The sequence below is a fragment of the Eumetopias jubatus genome, unplaced genomic scaffold (assembly GCF_037043125.1).
Source record: "Eumetopias jubatus isolate StellerSeaLion01/CBP00866 unplaced genomic scaffold, mEumJub1_p1.0 scaffold_11, whole genome shotgun sequence".
NCBI lineage: Eukaryota > Metazoa > Chordata > Mammalia > Carnivora > Otariidae > Eumetopias > Eumetopias jubatus.
In genome coordinates, this window is record NW_028274817.1 from 29,518,416 (window position 1) to 29,542,465 (window position 24,050).

The 24,050-nt window shown below is 48.2% G+C and overlaps 1 protein-coding gene across 3 annotated transcripts in view; it reads right to left on the reverse strand.

The window, feature by feature from the left end:
• Positions 1 to 16,400, reverse strand: part of IL13RA1 (interleukin 13 receptor subunit alpha 1) — an 81,268-nt gene extending 64,868 nt beyond the window's left edge. The window contains exons 1-4 of one of the 3 annotated variants that reach the window (XR_015769436.1): positions 16,215 to 16,400; positions 10,038 to 10,177; positions 2,448 to 2,586; positions 569 to 689 (exon numbers count right to left, since the gene is read on the reverse strand). Coding sequence is in view for 2 of the 3 variants with exons in the window: in XM_028087777.2 (XP_027943578.1) it covers positions 569 to 689; positions 2,448 to 2,586; positions 10,038 to 10,177; positions 16,215 to 16,302 (488 nt within the window). In the remaining variant the exon portion in view is untranslated. The remainder of the gene's footprint in view (positions 1 to 568; positions 690 to 2,447; positions 2,587 to 10,037; positions 10,178 to 16,214) is intronic. The other 2 variants (XM_028087777.2, XM_028087776.2) reach the window with 2 other exon arrangements.
• Between the last annotated feature and the right edge of the window lie 7,650 nt (positions 16,401 to 24,050).

Below are 24,050 nucleotides of genomic sequence, written 5' to 3' on the forward strand. Positions count from 1 at the left end.
AAGTTAAATAAAAATAAGTTAAATAAAAAATAAATAAGTCAGGGAGATGCAAAGCACAGCATAGGCAATATAGTCAGTAATATTGCAATAACGTGGTATGGTGACAGGTGACGGCTGCACTTATCGAGGTGAGCACTGAGTCATGTACAGAATTGTTGAATTACTATGTCATCACCTGAAACTAATATAACATTGTGTGTTAATTTATACTTCAATTAAAAATAATGATAATTAGGGGACGCCTGGGTGGCTCCGTTGGTTAAGCATCCGACTCTTGGTTTCTGCTCAGGTCACAATCTCGGGGTGGTGAGATCGAGTCCCGCGTCGGGCTCCACGCTCAGCAGGGAGTCTGCTGGAGACTTTCTCTCTCCCTCTGCACCCCCCTCCCCATGCTCATGCTCTCTGTCTCAAAATAAATAAATAAAATCTTAAAAAAAATAATGATAAACAAAGCCCCCAAAACCAGGATGTTCTTTCTTCGGTTTCGGTTTTTAAGTAGGTTAGATCCCAACGCTCCCCAAACAATCACAATCAGTCCTTCCCCCACACGACTCCCATACACACTCACCAATAGTAGAGAGTATAGTTGGTGTCTGGACTTGTATTCCTTCCAGGGAGCCAAGTACACTTCATGTAGCTCAGGTTGTGCCAAACGCATTGTAGCTCAGTCACAGCAGACTCGGGATCACCTAGAAGATCCAGCCAAGGGTTTAGGATGCTTCTTTCCCTGTCAGCCAAACCCGCCAAACCCCCTGGGGCATGAGGGATGGTGAGAGTGTTTTACCAGAAAGCCAATCCCTAATTTCTCATACCATTTTACACAGAAGTCACCCAGGATGGAGAAAACCCAAATCTAACTTGTTACAACTTTCTCTCTCACCTCCAGATCCCAAGAAAATTATCTTTACTATCACTGAGGGACCCTAACTTTGTATTCCTAACTGGAGAGAGAGTTTCATGGTCAAATAATGTTTCAGTGGTAGGAAATGAGTATGGCATTCCTAAATGAGTGTGAAAACACAAACAACCCATATATCTACCCGTCTTTAAAGAAAACAAGTCTATTGAGTTAAAATTTGCTTTCCTGTCTTTTGACCAATACTAACACATGTTGTTTTGAAGACGAAGCAAACATTCTTCCTGAAGCAGTTTGGGGGAAAGTCAGCATTAATATAACTCTTGGTAGTTGTTTACTGTGTGTTAAGACTTTAGGAGCCATATAATCTTTATCATCTGAAATCCCTACCTTTATAATATAGCCTTTTGAGTTAAGGCATCGTGTCCGGATTCTTGAAGGAGTATTATCCGGAGGCATCATCAACCATTTTAATGCCATAGTACAATTTAGGCTTTTTCGTATTATTTATTAAACTTCTAAAGAAATGAGAATGGGGCAGTAAGTTGTTTCAAACCAGGTTCCCAGCCTCGTGGCAGTACTGAATTTTACAGTTTTACAAATGGGACTTCATGTACTTTTGATCTGTGCAAGGCAGGTAGAGGGAAAGGCCTGCAGAACGGGCCACATAGTGCTAAGGTTTGGAAGTGGGAGAGATGGGACCCTCCAAACAAGGGGCAACACGGGATTACTAGGTGATACACAACCAGCCTTTACGCGTTGCCGGGCGCTGTTCTAAACCCCTCACCTAGACTGACTTCCGTAACCCTTTCGACAGTCCTGGGAGGCAGGTGCTATCATCAAGGCCATTTTACAGCTGAGCAAAGTGAAGCGGGGAGGGGTTAAGTCGTCTGCTGAAGGTCACGCAGCTGTTCACTGGCATCGCTGAGACTTAAACATGGACATCCGGACTCCAGAAGCCCTGCCCTTCATCAGGATAAGCTCCTCCCTGCACACAGCCCAAGTGCCAGCAGGACATGGGTGATGGGCAGGAAGGGGCCTGGGGGCCAAGGCCCAACCTGCCCACGTGGCCGCTTTTCCTAGGGCTCGTCCTGAACTGGAGCTAGGCCAGCAGGCCCATTTTCCTTTTCTAACATCTTTCCCCAAATACATCTTGTCTATCAAGCTAATCTTTCTATCAAATGAGGAAGATAGTATTTGGGGTTTTCTTAAGGCACTGGACCGGTAATCTGAAGACCTAGAGTAACCCACTCAGTTCCCTTCTTGCTCATAAAATGGAGCAGGGTAATAATCCATGCCTTGCTCGCTTCGCAAGATAAGCTTCTGAGGCTCAATTTAGGGGAGGGCGTCCGTGTGTGTACATCGCATGCCGAGTGATTAACCGCTATAGAACTCTGAGGCACAGTGAGTCAAGTCGTAAGCATCTCGAAGGCAGGGATGTCCTCATATTTATCACCTAGTAACATGCCTGGAACTTATCAGACTCAGCAAATATTTGAAAACTGAATGAATTAACGAACACTGAACATGAACATATGGACAATTTGCCTTTCTCCCCCAAGTACCAACAAACAGTGCTTTCGGTTGTTACCTTCCGGGGGCGGGGTGCACTTCTCCACCAAAATGCTAGGATTGTCACTTTCATTGGTGCTGCACTGGGACCCCACTTGCAGACAAATCCTCTCGTTCAGGGGCACTTCTTTTGAACGATGGGTTTCAGGAGCAATTTTCTAAGGTAAGGAAATTGTAAAAAGCTATTGCTCTAGCAAACATATAGCAAAACACTTAGGTAATAAAACATTAGCATGTTCAAATGTGTAAAAAAAAAAAAAGGGAAGGTTATCAGATGGCACAGGTCAGTGACTCTCAACCTCGGTGATTTTGCTCTCCCTGCCCCCAGCCCCAATCCCGGGACCGTGTTTGACTGTCACAACCTAGGAGGGCACTGCCACTGGCATGTGGTAGGCAGATGCCAAGGATGCTACTGAACATGCCTCAGTGCGCAGGACAGCTTTCCCTCCCCCTACAGCAAAGAATTATCCCGCACCAAATGTCAGTAGTGCCACCGCCGAGAAACCCTGGTATAGATAAAAGACAATTTCCCGCATTTTAAATGTATAAACATCATGACATTTGCCTATAAACCTACCACGCTAACACATCAACTGTCTAAAAGCGATTTTAAAGGAAACACAATAAGATGATCAAAATTAAATTTCTAGGGGCGCCTGGGTGGCACAGTCAGTTAAGCGTCTGACTCTTGGTTTTGGCTCAGGTCGTGGTCTCGGGGTCGTGAGATCAAGCCCCACATCGGGCTCCGTGCTCAGCATGGAGTCTGCTTGGGTTTCCTTCTCCCTCTCTCTCTGCCCCTCCTCCTTGCGCTCCCTCTCTTTCCCTCTCTCTCTCTCTAAAAATAAATAAATCTTAAAAAAAATTCATTTCCTGGGCACCTGGGTGGCTCAGTGGTTAGGCGACTGCCTTCGGCTCAGGTCATGATCCCGGAGTTCCGGGAGCCCCGCATCGGGCTCCCTGCTCAGCGGGGAGTCTGCTTCTCCCTCTGATCCTCCCCCCCCCATGCTCTCTCATTCTCTCTCTCTCTCAAATAAATAAAATCTTTAAAAAAAAATTCATTTCCTAACTAGATGCAGTGTACTATCAAGATCAAGGTAAAAACTGCTTTAAGAATTCAGTAATCCGGGGCGCCTGGGTGGCTCAGTCGTTGGGCGTCTGCCTTCAGCTCAGGTCATGATCCCAGGGTCCTGGGATGGAGCCCCGCGTCGGGCTCTCTGCTCCGCGGGAAGCCTGCTTCTCCCTCTCCCCCTCCTCCCGCTTGTGTTCCCTCTCTCACTGTGTCTCTCTCTGTCAAATAAATAAAATCTTTAAAAAAAAAAAAAAAAGAAAGAATCCAGTAATCCTGGTCACTTCTGAGGACAGAAAGTAAAGGAGGCCCCGAGGACCAAAGAGAGACTTTTCATTAAACATCTTTCTGTACTGTTTGACCATTCTGACTACCTCACACAAACACAGAAATTTTAAACGTTGCTATGTGCACTGAGTATACCACACTCTTATTCTGAAAAGTAGATGGGCTTGTGGAACTACAGAAAGCCAACTTATAGACAGCATACAGATATAAATCACAAATCTGGTCATTATGATTCAGAATAATGAGATTAGAGGACTCTTTAGGAAATTAACATTTCCCAAGCGGACAGAGTTGGATTAAGAATGAAGCTGCTTTTAATCAGAGCTCCAAGGAGCTTCCTGTTTTGCAATGGTTTCTGACTCAAGTTGGAGAGAGCATTTCCTTTTATATACGTGCTGATGGCCCCGAAGTGGAAAATTTGTCACATTTACCTCTATCTGCCCCCCTAAGGAGCTACTCTGCCATTTCCCATGCCTGTGGCCTGCTGAGCACGGGGGCTACTGTGAGATATTCCCAAAACCAAGACATAAGGATGCTCTCAGAGAGGTAGCTAGCAAACCAACAATTAACGAATCATAGCAAAGACATGAAAAAAAATCACGTCAGAGAGACTGAATAGCTCTTCGGTCCAGGCAAGACAGCACTCTGAAAAGGGAGCCAGCTGGTCAGCTCTGAAGAAAAGACAAACAAAGGTGTGTGAGCAAACTTCTGGCAGGGAGAAAAGAAGGGGATTTGGCCCCATAGACAATGAGTACTTCTGTCCTACTGGCAAAGCTATGCCTACCTTCAGTGAGACCTCTAGCTACTCTAAGTCAAGGACATTTGCACAACTAATTTCTGATTCCTTCACAAGAAACCTACTTATCATTTGGCTTTCTATAGAGTTGCTGCCTACAGGGATGGAACACACCAGTTATGCCAACAGAAAGCTTTCTAGAATCCAGTAATAGTCTTTCTAGAATCCAGTAATAGTCTAGAAGACCAGCCCGAGGATCATGGTAACAGTGGCACAAAAGTTTCAAGTGCAAATTTCACCAACGTTACAATTTTACTAAGCTCAAGTCCTATATACCCCTGAAGGAGCCACCCTGACCCAAGGATGCTTGATAATTCTTGTTTGGAAGCAGCCTCTGTTCTTTGAAGATACCAGACAGAACATGTATGGTTAAATGCCATAAATTAGAATCAGCATGGGAAAAACCCCAGTTCTCTTATATTAGATACTGTTCCAGTGAGAGGGCTGAGGAATTTTATTACACAAAGATTATTATAATCAAATTTTTTAAATTAAAAAAATACTTTAGTACTTAATCTGAACCTTGTCCTTGGGGCATATAAATAATAACTGAGAGCGGCGCCTGGGTGGCTCAGTCGTTGGGTGTCTGCCTTCGGCTCAGGTCATGATCCCAGGCTCCTGGGATCGAGCCCTGCATCGGGCTCCCTGCTCTGCGGGACGGCTGCTTCTCCCTCTCCCGCTCCCCCTGCTTGTGTTCCCCTTCTCGCTGTGTCTCTCTCTGTCAAATAATAAAATCTTTAAAAAATAATAACAACTGAGAAAAGAGATAGTAGGGGGAAAAACAAAATCATTTTTAAAAATCTCTTTCGGGGGCGCCTGGGTGGCTCAGTCGGTGAAGCGTCTGCCTTCGGCTCAGGTCATGATCTCAGGGTCCTGGGATCGAGCCCATCAGACTCCCTGCTCATAGGGAGCCTGCTTCTCCCTCTCCCTCTGCCCCTCCCCCTGCTTGTGCTCTCTCTCTCTCTCTCTCTCTCTCTCTCTCACAAATAAATAAAATCTTTAAAAAAATATCTTTCAAAGTTTAAGGTAAACAATATTAAATTGGCATGAAAAAAAGGAGAAACCCCAGTTGTCAATGATCACCAAGTCCAGCACATCTCTATCAGACAAGGAACTAAATCCCTCCCAACAGATCTGGATGAGATATGGCTGATGGCTCCCATGTGACTTTCGGCTGTGGTGACTCATTCCCCTGGTAGCTGCTGTAGGACACTCTGCTCCACCCCTTGGGGAATCTGGGCTTCTTTAAAAATTTATCAAAAACCAAGGCCAGAGTCCTGAACTGGTCCCTCCCCCCTCAGGACCAATGTTCATTTGGCTGGATCACACCTTTCCAATTCCAGATTCCTTTCGCAGTAGAAAAAGAGAGTCGGATTCAGCTCCTGCCTCTCTGGATGCCTGGATGGAACAATAGCTTTTTAATTTATTCACCTAGTAAGACTTGCTATCTCTGGGTGATGAAAGAGATCTAATCTGATGCCAAAGCACATACATCAACATTCTTTTTAAGAACAACAAGTCAAAAACAAAAACAAAAACAAAACTTGATGCCAGATCCTCCTTCTACTTGCCAGATTGGGAAACTAGTAGATATTGCTAAAACAATGGTGGAGGGCAGCCACTTAAAACTGACCTTGTGTTTTTATTTTTTATTTCTTTTTAAAGATTTTATTTATTTATTTGACAGAGAGAGAGCGTGCACAAGTAGGCACAGTGGCAGGCAGAAGGAGAGGGAGAAGCAGTCCCCTTGCTGAGCAGGGAGTCCGACTTGGGGCTCGATCCCAGGACCCTAGGATCATGACCTGAGCCGAAGGCAGCTGCTTACTGACTGACCCACCCAGGCGCCCCTGACCTTGTATTTTTTAAAAAAATCATCTACAAATCCCTATCTCTCGTGTTAATGGTCCTCTAATTTGAAGATTGAAAATGACCTCAAGGGTTTATCTCATTTAGCACCTTAGGATCTTTAGAAGGTCGCATGAGCCCCCCTAACATGTACAAACTATCCGAAAGCTGCTCCTTCAATATGCTTCAAAGCTCATATACACCCTAGTTTTGTCTGATGATGGCAATGCTTTGTCTAAAGGATGGAAAGGGGAAAAGGAAATCACTCCTGCCCTTAATGGTCGGCCTCAGGATTGTAAACTTCAAAAGGTTAGCCAGGAAATCTCCCATCACTGATTACAAGGGATAATCCGTGTTTATCAGACTGCAGCACGGACAGCCATGAACACTGTCAAATGGCTGGACTATAAAGGAGCAGGCCTCAGGCAGAGGTCTCCCTTCGTGGTCTCCATCTGGTCTCCGCAGGGGCAAAATGGAGGGTAATATTAGGTTGAACCATACGACCTAAAGGAGCAACAATTTCACGTGATTCAACTTAATAATAATAAAAGCTGACAATTATTGAACGTTAATGTGGTGCCAGGTGCATTACAAACATCATCTCCTTGAATACGCACACCGTTCACACAAAGTAGGTCCTACCCCAGCATTTTACAAACAAGGAATTGGAAGCTCAGAGAGGTTAAGTGACTTGCTCAGGGTCACACACCTCCGAAAGGCAAAGAGGCGAATGTTCAAACCCAATTCTGTCTAATTCCACTGCCTCCTAAAGCTACTTTCAAGTCTAAATGTCTGTATCTACACTGTGGAATGAGCCCCATTTCTAGGCTAGACTACCACCATGTCTACCTGATCGATCCTCGGGTGTGCTTGGCTGGCTAATGAATGTGGACCTGTTAGGAAAAAAAGGTGACCTCTCCTCAGTTTCAATGAGATACTTAGGCGAAGGACTTAAAGGTCTTTCCCAGAATTTCTCAAGGCTCAACTAGGAAAGTGGCCACCAGGATCCAAATGCCTACGGCCCCTCCTTAGGAACAAGAGGAAGCCAACAGTGTGAAAAGGGGAACTGAACTCCTGAAAGTATTACAGGCTTCTTTTTGCGTCGACAGCATCTCTTTGTTTGTTTGTTTGCTCTTATTTAATTGAAGTATAGTTGACCTACAACATGATACTAGTTTCCGGTGCACAACATAGTGATTTGACATTTATATACCTTACCCGGTAATCCCCGTGATAAGTCTAGTTACCAACTGCCACCATACCAAGGGCCACCATAAAAAGTTATTACAATATTATTGGCTATATTCTCTACGCTGTTCTTTTCATCTCCATGACTTATTTATTTTATAATTGAAAGTCTGAATGACTTAATTCCCTTCACCTACTTCACCCATCCTCCATCCCCTGCAAACATCAGTTTGTTCTCTGTATCTATGAAACTGTTTCAGTTTGGTTTTGTTTGTTCCTTTTGTTTTTTAGATTCCACATGAGTAAAATCATATGGTATTTGTCTTTGGTTCCAACCATGTTGTCACAAATGGCCACATTTCATTCTTTTTTATGGCTGAGTAATATTATATACATATTAATATGTGTATATATATATATACCACATCTTCTTTATCCATTCATCTATCCATCTGTCAGTAGACACTTAGGTTGTTGCTTCTATCCCTTGGCTATTGGAAATTGACCACTGTCAATAATGCTGCAATAAACACAGGCGTGCGTGTATCTTTTCAAATGAGTGTTTTCATTTTCTTCAGGTAAATACCCAGAAGTGGAATTGCTAGATCATAGGGCAGTTCTATTTTTAATTTTTTGAGGAACCTCCATATTGTCTTCCATAGCGGCTGTACCAATTTACATTCCCACCAACAGTGCAAGAGGGTTCTCTTGTCTCCACATCCTCGCCAACACTTGATATTTCTTGTCCTTTTTTTTTTTTTTTAAAGATTTTGTTAAGTAATCTCTACAGCCAATGTGGGGCTCAAACTTACAACCCCGAGATCAAGAGTTGCATGCTCCACTGACTGAGTGAGCCAGGTGCCCCAATATTTCTTGTCTTTTTGATACTAGTCATCCGGACAGGTATGAGGTGATTTATCTAATTGTGGTTTTGATTTGTATTTCCCCGACGATGAGTGATGTTGAACATCTTTTCACATGTCTGTTGGCCATCTGTATGTCTTCTTTGGAAAAATGTCTATTCAGGTTTAGAGAACCTTCTTTAAAATGCAAATACTTCTGGGGTGCCTGGGTGGCTCAGTCGGTTAAACTGCCAATCCTTGATTTTGGCTCAGGTCATGATCTCGGGGTCCTGGGATTGAGTCCCCTGTGGGGCTCCATGCTCAGTGGGGAGTTGGCTTGAGATTCTCTCTCCCTCTCCCTCTGCCCCTCCCCAATGCACTCTCTCTCTCTAAAATAAACAAATCTTTACAAAAATTAAAAATAAATAAAATGCAAACACTTATGAGTAGCCTCAATTCTTCATCAGTGAACACCTGAGCCATAATTAATACCTCAGCAGAAAAGGGGCAAGAAAGGCAGATTAGCAAGTTTCCCTCAAGAGGAAGAACCTTTTCCATCCTCACTTTATTAAGCTTTCACATACATTATTTGTCATGTCCCAGCAAGCCAGGGAAGTGAGTAAAGCCATACTTTACACAGCAGGAAACTAAGGCTCAGAGAGGTTAGGTAACTTGCCCAGGCCACAGAGATAGCTGAGTGGTCCGCCAACTAGAACCCAGTTCTCCTGACTTTCCCTGCCACCGAGCTGCATAAACCTGATGATCTCGAAATTCACTGAGCTAAAGCCCTGTCACTGATAACAACTTCTCATTCGGCCTCCTCACAATCCTGGACAAATTCAACCCCAAATGTCCCTGACCTCCCCCCTCACTGAAAGAAGGTATAAAGATATAAAACAGTTTTGGACAGATGATCTGATGCTTTGAAGAACCTGTCAATTAGAAGGGACTTCAAACCAATCAGGCCTGAGTGAAAATTCCGCGGAATAAGACTATCATAAAGAATCTGAAATGATCCAATCCTGTTAACAAAAATTCACTTATGCCAGTTGACCACATCTGACTGGGAAGGCTGAGTGTTCCCCTAATTTCTCCTCAGGCATCGGGAAACCTAGTCAAGCCTATCTGCCACAGACATCTTATTTTTTCACTTGCCACGTGGCCATTTATTCTTGCGTTGCATGGTTCCTGCATATCTGTGTGCATGTTGTTAGCAAGACGCTGAGTATGAAAGCTCCCTGAGAAACTGGAAGTGTGGTCTACATACGAGGCTACAGGCAGGAACACGGGAACACATTTTAACATAATTATTTGTTGAGTGCCTAGTAGATAAAAGATATCTCGTATTTCCTAACAGAGTAATCTCACTGCATTTGATTATCAGATAATGAGCAAATATTTTCAAATGTTCAAATGCTCAGTTTTTTTTTCAACAGTCTTTTCAGCCATCTTCCCAGGTAAAATTGGGACACGACCCAAAACAAAATTCCCACTTTGAAGTAAGATTAGAATTCCGTTTATTCTTGGCTCCAATTCATAGTGTTCACTTTACCTCATCAATGCAATACGTTCCAGAACACTTACCTTATCCTGCTTGTTGTCAAAATGACTAAAATACCGTAAGGTGCAATTCGGGCTGGCTCCCTCAGGAGGATCCCATGTCCAGATGACCGTGCAGAGGTTTTCAACAGAAACACTCAAATTTGTCACAGGTGGCTGAGTTTCTGCTCAAATCAAGCACAAGAAATAAATTTATCAACATCAGCCAGTGCTTTTAGTGGGCGACGTAAGCCACTCCTCCCAGTCCTAGAGGCCAAGAATAATAAAACTGAGTTAACGACAGCTAACATTTATTGAGCCAGGCACTGTTCTAAGTACTCTCCCCACTAATCCATTGGCTCCTCACAACCATCTTGTGAGGCAGGGACTATCAGCCTCATCTTAAAGATGAAATGACAGAGGTCAAGAACAATGAGCCACTTGCCCCATGTTCCCCATAGCTCATAAACGCCAGAGCCAGGATACAAACCCAGAAAGTGTGCCTCCAAGGCCACATTCTTAATTACTTACTATAGTGTGGACCCAGGGAAGAGTATAGTCTCAAATTTCCGTTTCCCTCCTGCAGGAATTTGGGGTTCCCTATGCTTGGGATCTACACCTCACTCGACAGAGCCACTTCAATCTCAGCAGTTCTGGGCGTGAGTTTAAGCAGCATATCTTTTCATCATGCTTGCTAACGTGACCTGGTAACTGTTTCTATAACTTTTCCAAAGAAGTCCTGAGAGAGATTTAGGAGTCCTTGTTGTTCCCCTGAGGTCTGACAATAAACAGCTGGGACTGTAGCCTTGACTAATCTGAAGAGGGAAGAGAAAAGAGGAGAAACTGAACCAGTGTCTCAAAAATGTGTTTCATTTGAAGAAAACCCACCACTGCTTCTACCAAATACTTAGCGACTCTACTATTTTGGACCAAGTTCTATCACCAGGGAAAGGAGTTTTAACGCTTCTGCCCAACGCAGGGAAATACAGAGAGCGGGGGCTGGGGGAACGAAACATCATCTCAAACTCTGCTGACAGCTCCTGTGACCAGGACTACCAAAACTATCCCCCAGAAACTGGATGAGGAGTGTACAGGAACTCTCTGTCCTATCTTTGCAACTTCTCTGTAAATTGAAAATCACTCCAAAATAAAGTTTATTAAACTAATTAAAAAGAAAAACAATCCCTCCAAATGGTCCAACGTTGCAAACAATCATAAGTAATTACTTACGAGCCACAGTTGTCTTAATTTGTCAATCCGCAGAGTTGTATTTTTTACTCTATGCCAACACTCTGTAGTGCACTGGGCCTCTTACATGATCTGTAAATACTTACACCATTACCTTCCTCTTTAACTGAACAAAAAATGCCTTTTGTCCCCAAACAGGAGCCCCACAGGCACTACATAGTTGACATTTCCCCAAACGTCAGTTTTAGTCATGCAGCCTGCAAAGGCCCTGGACTTTGGATATTCATTCCCTCTTTCCCAACTCTTCTACCATTAGTTTTTCCACAAGGCTGACCAAAGGCCCAACTGTGGGCAGAAGCAGCCCATAGCAGGACCAGCAGAAGCAGAAAATTCCTATTGCACTGCATCAAAACCCAGCTAGTGTCTGGAAGCCCCCACGGCTCGGGCAACAGTGCTAACGTAAGGATTCGAAGCGATGACCGGCCAGTACAGCTACTCCATTTTGGTCTTTCTAACATCACGTGGATGAAACTTGGGAAGACAAATCATTTGTCAGCTATGGAGCCTCTAATAAAACCTTTGTTCCGGGGCACCTGGGTGGCTCAGTCGGATGAACGTCGGACTCTTGGTTTTGGCTCAGGTCATGATCTCAGGGTCATGAGATCGAGCCCCGTGTCGGACTCCGCGCTCAGCACAGAGTCTGCTTGAGATTCTCTCTCCCTCTCTCTCCACCCCTCCCTCCCCCTGCTCTTTCTCTCTCTCAAATAAATAACTCTTTAAATAAATAAATAGTACAAAAATAATTAAAAAATAAAAACTTGGTTCCTCCTAAAGACTATAATCTACTTTAGGCTTATCAGTCTTATTCTGTACTTTCCAGAAACAGAGTGCAGCAAACTTGCTGACACTCTACCTTCCTACCCCCACACAAAAATCAAAGCTCTGATAATAAAAAAAAAAATTACCTATTTATGGTTCACATAAATCACACTCCAATCTTCAAGGCGACTTATAAAATCTACTTTTTAACCTCAGTATTTTGATAGAACAATAGCCTGCATTATTTCCAATCTCTCCAATGGGTTTATTTTTCCCCCCATCTGTTCTGAAGTGTCTTTTAGTCAAATCTCCTAATTGGTTTGCATTTTAGAGTATTTGCGGCTATCTGCCATCCTTTTTTCCCCCCAATGGTTCCTTCCATTTCCCTTGAGATTTTTCTACTTCTTATACTTTAAAATACACGCATGTACGTGCACACACACATACGCGCACTTGTCCAGAAACTTTAAATACAATCTCCAAACGTTTAGATAGAAATGAATACGTGTGTATATGCATATAACACATTGAGCTATGTACATAAATAAGTGGTGGCTGTACTTTTTGTAAAGACCTCTGACAGCTCCTTATGTGTAAGACATAATATACTTTCAGTAGAGGTTAGGATTAAGAGCATGGACTCTGGAGCCAGACTGCCTGAGTTCCTGTCCCAGCTCTGCTACTTACTAGCTGGCAAGTTACTTAACCTCTCTATGCTCTAGTTTTCTTACGTGTAACACAAGGATAAAAATAATAACCCATCAAAAAAGGGTCATTTTGAAGATGAACTGAGTTAATGCAGATAAAATGCTCAGAACAGTGCCTGGCCCAGGGCAAGTGCTATGGAAATGTTATCTACTTTCTTTTTGAAGAAACAAAACAGCTCTTAACAGTTGCTTTTGTTGGCTGTGGAACGTATACGTGCCCGCAGCCTGTGAGACAGAACAAGTTAGACCATTTCTTAGAGGTTGATCACTGCCTTCCAAAAGGGGAATGGGCAGGTGGGAGGGACTCAAGTGGGTGGCTCCCCCCAACTCAACTTCAGACCTCAAGTGAGTCTGTATGGTCATGAAGCACAGCGTCCCATTCTACTTAGGAACTGACACGGTCCGTGCTCTTTCTAATAAGGCATTTTGCTTAGGGATTCACTTTTGCTCTCTCCTATCCCATCCCAGGAGCTGGCAGAGGCATGCATATTCCGGGAAAAGTTAAGGAAATCACAACAGTCATATATGAGTCACCGCCTCCTTCCCTTACATCTAGTCAGTCATCAATGTCTGTCCATTTCTTCTTGCAACATCTCTTTTAATCATCCCAATTACACCAACGTGCTCTGCTGGGCCCCTTGAGGCGGGCTGACACCAGTTAAGTCACTGCCCTGGACAGGAGACACTCACATCTGTCTAGGGGACATCTTCAACCCTGGAGCCCTGGGTAGCTTTACATTCCAGCGATTGCTGTCACCCGGTCAAGTCTCCCTGCTTGCTTCTCCTCCGCTGTCATGTCCCTCACGCTGTGCCCCGCTCAGGGCCTTCGTGGGCAAACAAAACTCTTCCGCCTCGACCGACTTTGCCAACACACCCTCCTGCCAAGCCGGGCTGCTCACTGCCCACAAAGGAGCACCCTCTGCCCCCACACTCCTGCATCTCTGCTCCTGCTATTCTCCCCCAACTCGGAAGAATTTCTCCACCCAAATTCCACCCATCCTGAAAGTCTAGCTCAAGTTTTTACCACTTCCACACAACTGCCGGCCCTCACGGCTCTCCATCCTCCAGAAGCCTACAGTGCTTACCGTTTGGACCACGCGCTGTGGCCATTATAAAGCGAGTCTCCAATATACAGTCCGTCACTTCTTAACAGATGACCTGGACATCTGTTCATGGGTCCCAACCAATCCTGCCATGCTGCTCTGGGAGGTGCCCAGCTCCTCTCCCAGCCAAGGACTCCCCTCCCTTCAACAGAGCAGGCACTGAATACAGTGGTCAAGGGCATGAACCCTGGAGTCTGGCCACAGGGACTGGAAGCCTCGCTCCACTCTACCATAACCCATGAGACCTGGAGCAAGGCTCTTAACCTCACCGTGCCTCAGCTACCTCACGTACAAGGTGGGACTCAACAGCAGCACCTACAGGATAGGTTTTGTGTAAAGACGAAATGAAACAACGTAAGTGGAAAAAACTCACAACCCTGCGTGGCACAGAGTATATTAAACACTACAGAATGCTAGTTGTGGTTATTAAGACATGCCGCCACGTGGACCAGCAGCCTAAACAGACTAAACAAAGCTGGTAACCTAATCATTTTCATGAACACTGAGAAGCTTAGAGCTAGGAAGAGCCCTTAGAACTTACGGATCAGAAATTGCCATGCGAGCACAGGGAAATGACTAGCCCAGAGCCCCACAGCTGGGAAATGTCAGAAAACTTAAGTCCCCTGTTTCTTTCTTTTTTTTTTTCCCTTCACCATACCTCCTTGCAATTCTACCAATATTTTTTTTAAAGATTTTCTTTATTTATTCGACAGACCAGGACCCCAGGATCATGACCTGAGCCGGAGGCAGCCCGCTTTTAACCGACGGAGCCACCCAGGCGCCCCATCAATATTTTTTCTAATGGGAAAAAAGTTTCTGTATTCTAAGTAACCAAGTTACCAATGAAGCGCTGAGACAAAACTGATTAAGTGGGGGGTTGCCGGGCATTATCTAGAAGGCCAGCTGTTGTTTGTTGTGTGTGTGGGAGTCTGTAGGAGGGAATGTGTTGGAGCAGGTCGGTGAAAATCAGGAGCCTAACGAGTGGGGTGACCCTCAACAAGTCCCTTCCCTTCTCTGCACTGAGCTTCCTCATATGGTTGTAAGAATCCGATCCCGCACCTGCACTGGAGGCACGTGGGGGGCGGCAAGGATTATGCTGTACACTCTAAGGCTCTCCGAGAACCCCCAGAGCCTGGCTCAGAGCTCAGCAACGCAGACGCTTGAATAATTATTAACTGGAAACTTCAAACCTGCCTCAGGCCTCCACTTTAAATGCCACCTTTTCAGTAAGGGCTTCCCACTCACTTCACCGTATTTATAACGGCAAACCCCTTCCCGGCTTCGTTTTTCTCCATCGTACTCGGCGCCACCTGACATACCTGATATCTTACTCCCCGGCTCCGCCCGCCCCCAACCCCGGGACTCTGCCAATAGCACGGAAGCTGTGCAGGGCGGGGGCTTGGTCTGTTTCACTCACTCCCGCATCCTCAGCCCCTAGAACACCACCTGGCATAGAGCTGACTGCGTACGTTTTGTTGACTGAATCAATAGAGGGCATCAAGATTTCCCAATCAACACTTCAACTTGGGTTTCAAAGCCCAACACACTGGTGAAAATGCAATAAGCAAATTGTGGGTGTCTGTGTCAATATGGTAATAAAACCTCTCAAATTTGGAGCCACTGTGGTCACCCGACGTGGCCACAAGGCCACTCGAGCCGGGAGCTGTCCGTGAGGAAGTCATTCTACTTTTCCCGGTAGAACTCTGCCCGGCTGATTAATGAAAAAGTTGCCGCACAGGGTGAGGGGTATATTCGAACTCCCTGGAGTACCTTGGCAACTTTTCTGTAAACCTAAAATGATTTCCAAATCTAAGGGCTATTAAAGAAAAAAAAAAAAAAAGGCCTCCACCCCGATGCTGCTCCGGGTTTCCCAAACGGATCTGTCGAACGCCAGAGGAGGCCGTGGCCCCCACGTCCTTTCTCTGCGAGGACCGGGGTCTTCAGGAGCTCCCTTCAACTCCATCCCCGCACTCGACCGGCGAGGTCCCCGGCAAGGAGCCCCGGGGCGATCCCGGCTCGCCCGGACCTTGGTCGCCAACCCCGCCGGTTCCTGGCCCCCTCATCCCCTCCCGGGCGACTTTCCGGGTCCCGACCCGCCGCCCTCGGACACCGCGGCCCCTTTTCTCTCCCGCGCCTGGGCCCCGGGCTCCTCGGCTCTTCCCGACGACGCGAGGGAAGTGCGGCGGCGAGTCGTCGTCCCGCTCCGTCGCCGCCGCCGCCACGGCCGCCCGCGACCCGGGAACCCCACCTCGAACCGGGCGCCGAAGGCTGCGGTCTCCGAGCGCCGGGCGTCGTGAGGCGGCCCCCCGCAACCAGCGCCCTCCCTCGCCGCAGCCCCCGGCCCCTGTCGGCCGCGACCCCAGCCGCCCCCTCGGCCGCCGCCCCCGGCCCTCAGCCAAACTCACCGGTAGGCGCGGCGCCCTCGTCGCCGCCGCCGCCGCCGGCGCACAGCAGCAGCGCCCACAGCCCGCAGAGCCGCGCCGGCCGCTCCATGCAGCCCCTGTCCTCGGAGCCCGGCAGGGCTGCGGGGCTCTGCAGTCTCCGCCTCCTTCGCTCCCTCTCCCACTTCCCGGCTCCGCCGCCCTGGAGACTGGGGGCCGGCGCAGACCGGAAAGGCCGCCCCGCCCACCCGCCGCAGGTAACCCGAGCCGCAAGCTGCGGGCGCCGGGGGCGGGGCGCCGGGGGGGCGGTCCTCGCGCCTGCCACGCCTCCCGCACCTCCCGCGCCTCTCGCCGAGCCACACCTGGCCCCGCCGCGGCTCCACGGCCCCGCGGCGCCGCCGCCGCAGCCCCTGCCTCGGCCCCTCCGGAGCACCGGCTCGGCTCGGGCCAGACTGAACTTCCTCGAGCACGTCGCGGCTCAGCCCAGGCGCCTGCCGGTCCCGCCCTCCGCGCGCCCGAGCCAGCCCCGGCCGGCGCGGACCTGCGGGACCTGGGTCGAGCCGGGGCTGCCGCCGTCCACCCCCCCCCCGCCCCCGCCCCGGGGCCCCGGGTTAGGGCCACCGCCGTGAAGGAGCCTCGGCCTGGGAGTCCGGAGAGGCGGCTCCCAGTCGTCGGCCTCTAAGCCCCTGTTTCCTAAACTCTGACTCCAGCCTTCCTAATCCCAACCCCACCTCCCAGGATGGGCTCAGGCCAAGACCCAAGAGGGGACTTAGCAGGGGCTTGTTTGGCGAAAAGGCCGGAAGGTGTACTGGAAAGCTGGTAATACAGAATGTTGAGTCGGGGGTGGTGGTGGGGAGCAAAATTTTAAATGGGAAGGACAGTGCCACACTATGTCCAGTACTTGCATTCCGAAAAGCACGCAACCAACTTTCTACATACTTCTTTTTCACAGGTTTAGAGTCAGAAGGTGAGTCAGAAGGACACACAGAAAGCGGGTGACTATGAAGGTCAATGAGGCTGGGGATGGAGGAGAATGGGAACCCCTGTTACTTTCCTATTGCTGCTATAACCAATTACCATAAATGTAGTGACTTGACACGGGTTTTTTTTTTTTGAGTTCAGGAGGTCAGAAGTCTCACTGGGCCAAAATCATGGCGTGAGCAGAACTGTGTTCCTTCTGGAGGTTCTGAGAGAGAAGCAGTGTTTAGCTTCTCCAGGCGGCCCAGGCCACTGCTCAGGTCGCTTCTCTGATTCTGACCCTCCTGCCGCCTTTTTTGATTAAAAAAAAAAAAACTTGGTAATTAGATTGGACCTACCAGATAATCCCCATCTCAAAATCCTTTATTGAATCACATCTACAGAGTCACTTTTGCCATATAAAGTCACATATTCACAGTTGGCTGGGACTAGGGCATGGATATCTTTGGGGAGGGGTATTATTCTCTCACCACCCCCCAAAAAAGGGTCAGATCTGGATGGATGATGAGACCCACTAACCCAGGTGTATTTTGGTTGAATTAAGCCAATGTGTACACCTGAAATCTGTTGCAAAAAATACAGCAGTAAAAATGCGATAACACACCTAGTCTCCAGGCATAGGGATGTTTAATCTACCTGAAACAAAGGCCTCACTCTGAGAATTATGGCCCTTGAGTTCAATAAATATTTACTGTCCTTCCGGGAACTGGGGTAGCCCCTAATTAAAAGCAGGCCCTGCCAACAAAGAGCTGCCACCCGTGTGGGGGGCTCTCATAAGGGCAAAAGCAAGGAACTGTGGGGCACAAAGAAGGGGCACCTTCTGGGAGAGAAGGAGCAAAGGAGGCTTCCAGGAGGCAGGCCTCCCTGCAAAGAATCTCGAGATAAGTCTTGCGTTCAAGGTTCAGAATCACTCGTCTGCATGTATTACTGAACGACGTAATGTTTATGAAAACACTTGGTAAGCTATGGAAGCTGGTAGAACTGAGAGATATTACTATTCTGAATCCCCTTGCAAATAGGCCCCCCACTCTAACCTAAGACCTCCCCCCCCGCTGACATCACCACACGCATATACTTGTTGACATTTGCTATAAACATTATACAATAAGTTTATAATAACATTTCCAAAATGATCATGTCATCGGCCTTTTACGAAGTCTCCACTTGGAACAGGAGCCCCTGGGGACTGGCTTAGTGCCACCGTGGGCACTGTCTGGCACAGATTGAGTGCCTAATGAATTGGCAGCAAATGATTAGAAAAATAAGGGTCACGACTGGTCATTAGCCTCCAGAGAAGGTCCTGAGAATTGTGAGAGTTGTGAGGCAAAAAACAAAGGGCAGTGGCATGACCATAATTTTACTGAGCTGCTGACGGTGAGCACAAGTATTCTAGGCAGGGCCGCCTGGGTGGCTCAGTTGTTAAGCGTCTGCCTTCGGCTCAGGTCCTGATCCCAGGGTCCTGGGATCAAGCCCTGCATCGGGCTCCCTGCTCAGCGGGAAGCCTGCTTCTTCCTCTCCCACTCCCCCTGCTTGTGTTCTCTGTCTCTCTCTGTCAAATAAATAAATAGAATCTTTAAAAACAAAAAACAAGTGTTCCAGGCAGTCCCACTTCCTCTCTACCCTAAATTTTAAGCCACATTTAAAAAAAAAATGTTTAGGAATGCTCTCTCTTCAACATCAATCTTTTATTTGTAATTTCTGTGTACTTTTACTCAAAGAGCATCTTAGATTGAATTAGGCCACTGCTCTGGTCTGCAGGAGGATGAAGACGACGGGATAGGTTCCCAGGCATTGCAATAAACAGCTCTTACTTGGGCTTTGTGTAATCGGAGTCACGATGAGTCCGCATCACGTTTAGCTTTAATTTGTAATTCATTGGGCCCCTGACGATTTGGGCGTGAGACTACCAATTGTCCTTCCTTTCGCCTTGGCTCTGAGGTGGCTGGAATTCTGGACTGCCCCAGGTACCCTGGCCGCTCCCGTTGGCTTTTTGGATCTTTACCCTTTTCGCTAAGGCCTCCTCCTTTTTTGTGAGTGGAGTTGGGAAAGGGCACAAACAAGAAAATAGTTGGGGAGAAAGAATGATGTTCCTCTTTCCAAAGTCAGGTCTCCTTCCAGCCAGTTAGAAACACCCTCCTGAATTCATCAAGGACACAGACGTCAGCATATATACCAAGGGCTGAGCTAAGAATTCTGGCCTTTAGGTAAAAATCTCACAAAAGGTCTTATGCCTTTTATCAGGCCAAAACCGAACAGATACCACCACTGCAGTGAAAAGAAACAAAGGGAAACAGCAAATAGGGAATTTCCCTTCTTCTGACACTAAAGCAATAGCTCCCCACGAGGGTTGATTTGTCCTCTTCGGGAGACATTTAGCAACGTCTGGAGATATTTTTGGTGGTCCCCACTTGGAGTGGGAGGGTGTGCTACTGGTATCTAGTGAGTAGAGGTCAGGGATGCTGCTCAACATCCCACTAAGCACAGGACAGCTCCCCCGCCCACCCCTACAAAGGATTATCCAGCTCAAAATGACCATAGTGCCAAAGTAGAGAAATCCTGAGCTAGTGTACTCTTTGTTATATTTGCACTTGGCCCGTATCCATCCATTGTCCACATGTCCACCAAAAATCAGTGAGAGGTTGGTGGTCAAAGTATTTAACCTTGACACGTTCCTTTCCTGTATCTGGCGTGTGTGGTTTCCCCGCCCAGCCATCCAGCCTCGCAGGGCTTCTATCACAAAACATCTCTCATGTCAATTCTCCCCCTTCCTTGCCTCCACTGGTCTCAGGTCCTTACTGCCTTTCCCTTACAAGGGTCTGCCCTTCTCCCCACCAGGTGACAAATCTTCCTGATGTGCAGGTCGGATCATTTCACTCCCAGCTCAATCTTCTTAAAGGAACACCTCTTCCCCTCAAATGCCAAAAAAAGGTAGTCTTGACGCCTTTGCCTGCGGGCTTGCTTCTTCATGACGGATTCCCCGAATTTTTCAGTCTCTTCACCAGCCAGGCTCCCCCCAGTCACTCTGCGGCCCAGCACTCTCAGCCAACCGGCCAGCTTTAGGCTCAAAGTCCTTTGCAGGCAGTTTTGTTTGGCCCACATCGTGTTTAAATATATTTGGATTTAGATACTAAACATGAAAAAAAAATCAGGAGATTTTGCATGACACCCCGGATTTTCAGCTTCTCTTAAGAAATCAGAAGTTCTGGGGACACGTGGGTGGCGCCGTCAGTTAGGTGTCTGCCTCCAGCTCTGGTCATGATCCCAGGGCCCTGGGATCGAGTCCCGCATCGGGGTCCTTTCTCAGTAGGGAGCCTGCTTCTCCCTCTCCCTCTGCCTACCGCTCCCCCTGCTTGTGCTCTCTTTCTCTCTGACAAATAAATAAATAAAATATTTTTTTAAAGAAATAAAGATACCAGAAATTGGGGTAGCGTTGGACCTGAGTTCCAGTGCACCCACGGTCCGCAGGTGCTCATCAGGTGCTGCCACCTTATCAACAGGGCATGTGCTCCCAGTCGGCACAGGCCCCATGCTCCCTGGCCTGGCCTGCTTCCCCCACTTACCACTTGCCTGGCCCCTGTTTGTCACCTCTGATGTTTTCTCCCTACAAACCATCCCTCTTGCTGTTCTCTTTAACCAGAACGCTTTTCCGTTCCTCCAATGTCACATTTTTTAAGGTTCTTTAACCCCCAAATGCAAAATTCTTTGCTCTCTCCCGACAAATGCCTCTACTGTAGCAATTAACAAAGAGGTTTGTGTGCATGTCCTGAGCTGCCACCAGATTCAAGCTCCTGGAGGCCGGAGACTCTGCCCAGGGTAACTCTTGGATTTTCACCTAGGAGGAGCTTCCGGGCAGTAATCTGATTGGAAGGGACAACCACCGGGGGGCTTGTCCTGAAACCATGTGCGTACAGCAAGTGTGGACACGCTTCTCTTACTTAGATTCTGAGTTTGTTTGGGGTGGCTTGAGGAAACACGCTGTCTGGCACCACAGAGAACGCAAAACTGAACGTGACACAGTCAACGTCGGTGACATATCATGCTCTCGGGGTCTGGGTTTCATTGACTTGGAGGTTCTTGCTCTTCTGTAAGTGGTTTTCCTCTACAGGTTTAGTGCAGCTCACTCGAGAGAGTGCCGTTTGCACAAGGGGCTCGTGACCAGATCCCCTGGGTTTCGCCTGAGGCCGAGAAGTGTGGTGCTGGGGTATCTGTCTGGATCAATGTCCTGAAGCTAATTGACTTCAGGTCTCCAAACTTTACAGTGATTATTAAATTGACTCTTGGATTCAACAGGGCACTCATGTGCTCAGGACCCTCCACCAGCCCCCAAGGCCCTACCCTACCCCACCTGCTCGGGACCCTCCACCAGCCCCCAAGGCCCTACCCTCTCCCACCTGCTCGGGACCCTCCACCAGCCTCCAAGGCCCTACCCTACCCCATCTGCTCAGGATTCTCCACCAGCCTCCAAGGCCCTAACCTAACCCACCTTTCCAAACTCCCCTCCTGCTGCTCTGCCCCAGGCATGCTCCTCCAGCCACCCTGACCTTCTGGCTGTTCCTCACAGGAGTCAAGTGCCCTCCAGCCTCGAGGTCTTTGCCCTGCCCTATTTCCTCTGCGAGTGGCTCCAACCTCCCAGGATAGCCACACGTCTTACTCTGTCGTGTCATGTAGATGGCTCATCGAGGCCCACTCTAGCCACCGCTCGAAAATTTCAAGCCCCACCTGCCCCCGCCTGCTAGCCCCCTTCCTGGGTCATTCTGCCCCATTACCCTGGAATGTAAGCTTCACGAGGGCAGGGAATGTTTTCTGGTTTGTTCCCAGCTCTATCCCCAGCACTCAGAACTGTACCCGACACATAGTACATACTCAATAAATATATGAATGCATAAATCACACTGTGCTAGGTGCTGTGAGGGATACCAATCGACCAACGAAAGGCAGCAGTTCGTGTGGTTGTCCTTGGGAAATTTCCAGTCAAAGCTGTGGGGAGGCATAGAAAACAATTAGGGAAAATGCAGCAAACACACAAACATAAATGCTCAGAGAAAGGCAAGACGGACCAGTGTGGTTGGAAATGCTTTGGACGACTTCTTGGAATGGATGGGCACTGAACTAGACCTTGAAGGATGACCAGAACTTGAGAGAGGCAGGCGAGAGGGAGACAGGAGAAAGAAGTCAACCGCAGTCACTTTCTGGCTGGATCTCATAAGCAGTAAGGAGCCACGGAAGACTTTTTTTTTTTTTTTAAGATTTTATTTATTTATTTGAGAGAGAGAGAATGAGAGATAGAGAGCACGAGAGGGAAGAGGGTCAGAGGGAGAAGAAGACTCCCCGCTGAGCAGGGAGCCCGATGCGGGACTCAATCCCGGGACTCCAGGATCATGACTCGAGCCGAAGGCAGTCGCCCAACCAACTGAGCCACCCAGGCGCCCGCCAGGGAAGACTTTTACGACCAAGGTGGTGACATCGTAAAAGTGACATTTGGGAGATCTGGTTTTCTGAGATCAATGATCAAAACTTCCTTGATTCTTGCCTGGAGGCCAGGAGGCTGGGGGAAGACTAGGTGAGGGATTGGCAGTCAAGGACAGGGGCGGCCCCCACACCCACCTTCTGGCTCCACCATCAGACCCCAGGGGCTGTGAGGCTGATTCCTCCCTGCGCCCAACTCCTTGGGGGTGCTGCTCTATGAAAGAGCGTGCCCTCGGGGCCTGGCCCCCTAGTTTTTCTTGCACCCCTTGAAAGCAGTCAACATCCCGTCCAGTCACAACATGGCCTCAAGTCCCTGCAGGCTGCAGACTCTTCCTCTCTGGAATCGGCTCTGTTCTGCTTTCCAACACTTCGGTCTCCGAAAGAGGAAGGGCCTCCATGCGTCAGCATCCAGGGCTCCTCCTCTGGCTTTTGGTTTGGGGTGCTTTCGTTGCTGCCACCACCCCAGCATCTCACCGCACCCTCTCCCCCGCCGTGCCTGACCCTATGTAGGTCCTGTCCCCTCCCCTGGCCCAGCCAGGACGGGTCTAGTCTTTGCACACCGTTGACAGGATCGTTACTGTCTCACCACTTAGCAATCATTGGTGTCTGTCTGTCCGTCTGTCTCTCATCTTGTCAGCCTCAAGGCTCCTGAGTTTAAAGATTCAAATGCCTCCTTTGCATGTTAGTGCCCCGCACCTTCTTGCCCTGAAGTCTCCATTGTTTGTTTGCCTTAAGCGTGTAGGATAATTCCTCTTCAGCCATGCCCTCATTCACGCAGCCTCTTGGGGGCGGGGGGAGGAGGCCATTTGCATAGCCGCGACTCCCACAGGAACCCACACTCTAATTTGCACATCCCCTCCCTCTCCCAGGTCGTTTTGCCTACCTGCCTGTTGGACAGTTCCCTAAACAAGCAAGGAACTGAGAGCCTCAGTCTGGAAAACACTGGGCTGGGCTGGGGAGGGGATGCGTGGGAACCGCCAAACTCATCATCGCACCCTCGTCCCGAATGGCCCTGCCTCTCCCACATCCCCTCACCTGGACTGCCTTTTGTGACTGTACTAGTCAGAACCAGGCAACTACAGGACTGCGACACTGCCTAGCTGCTAGCCTCCCCCCGCCGACCCCCCCCTCCGCCCCCGGCTGAGCGGTGGCCGTGTGTGCTCTGCGCTCTCACAACGGAAGGCCGGGAAGTGGCTAGTCATTTCCCTTCTCTGCAGCCTCAGTTTCCAGGATGCTACCCTTCCTTGCAAATTTGATGAGGTTCGCTTTGTGACACAATGTAGAGTTTATTTTTGTAAATGTTCCATGAGTGCTTGAGGAAAATGTAGACAGTTGACTCTGGAACAATGTGGGGGTTAGGTACGCCATCCCTGTGCGCAGTTGAAAATCTGCAAATAGCTTTTGGCTCCTCCTAAA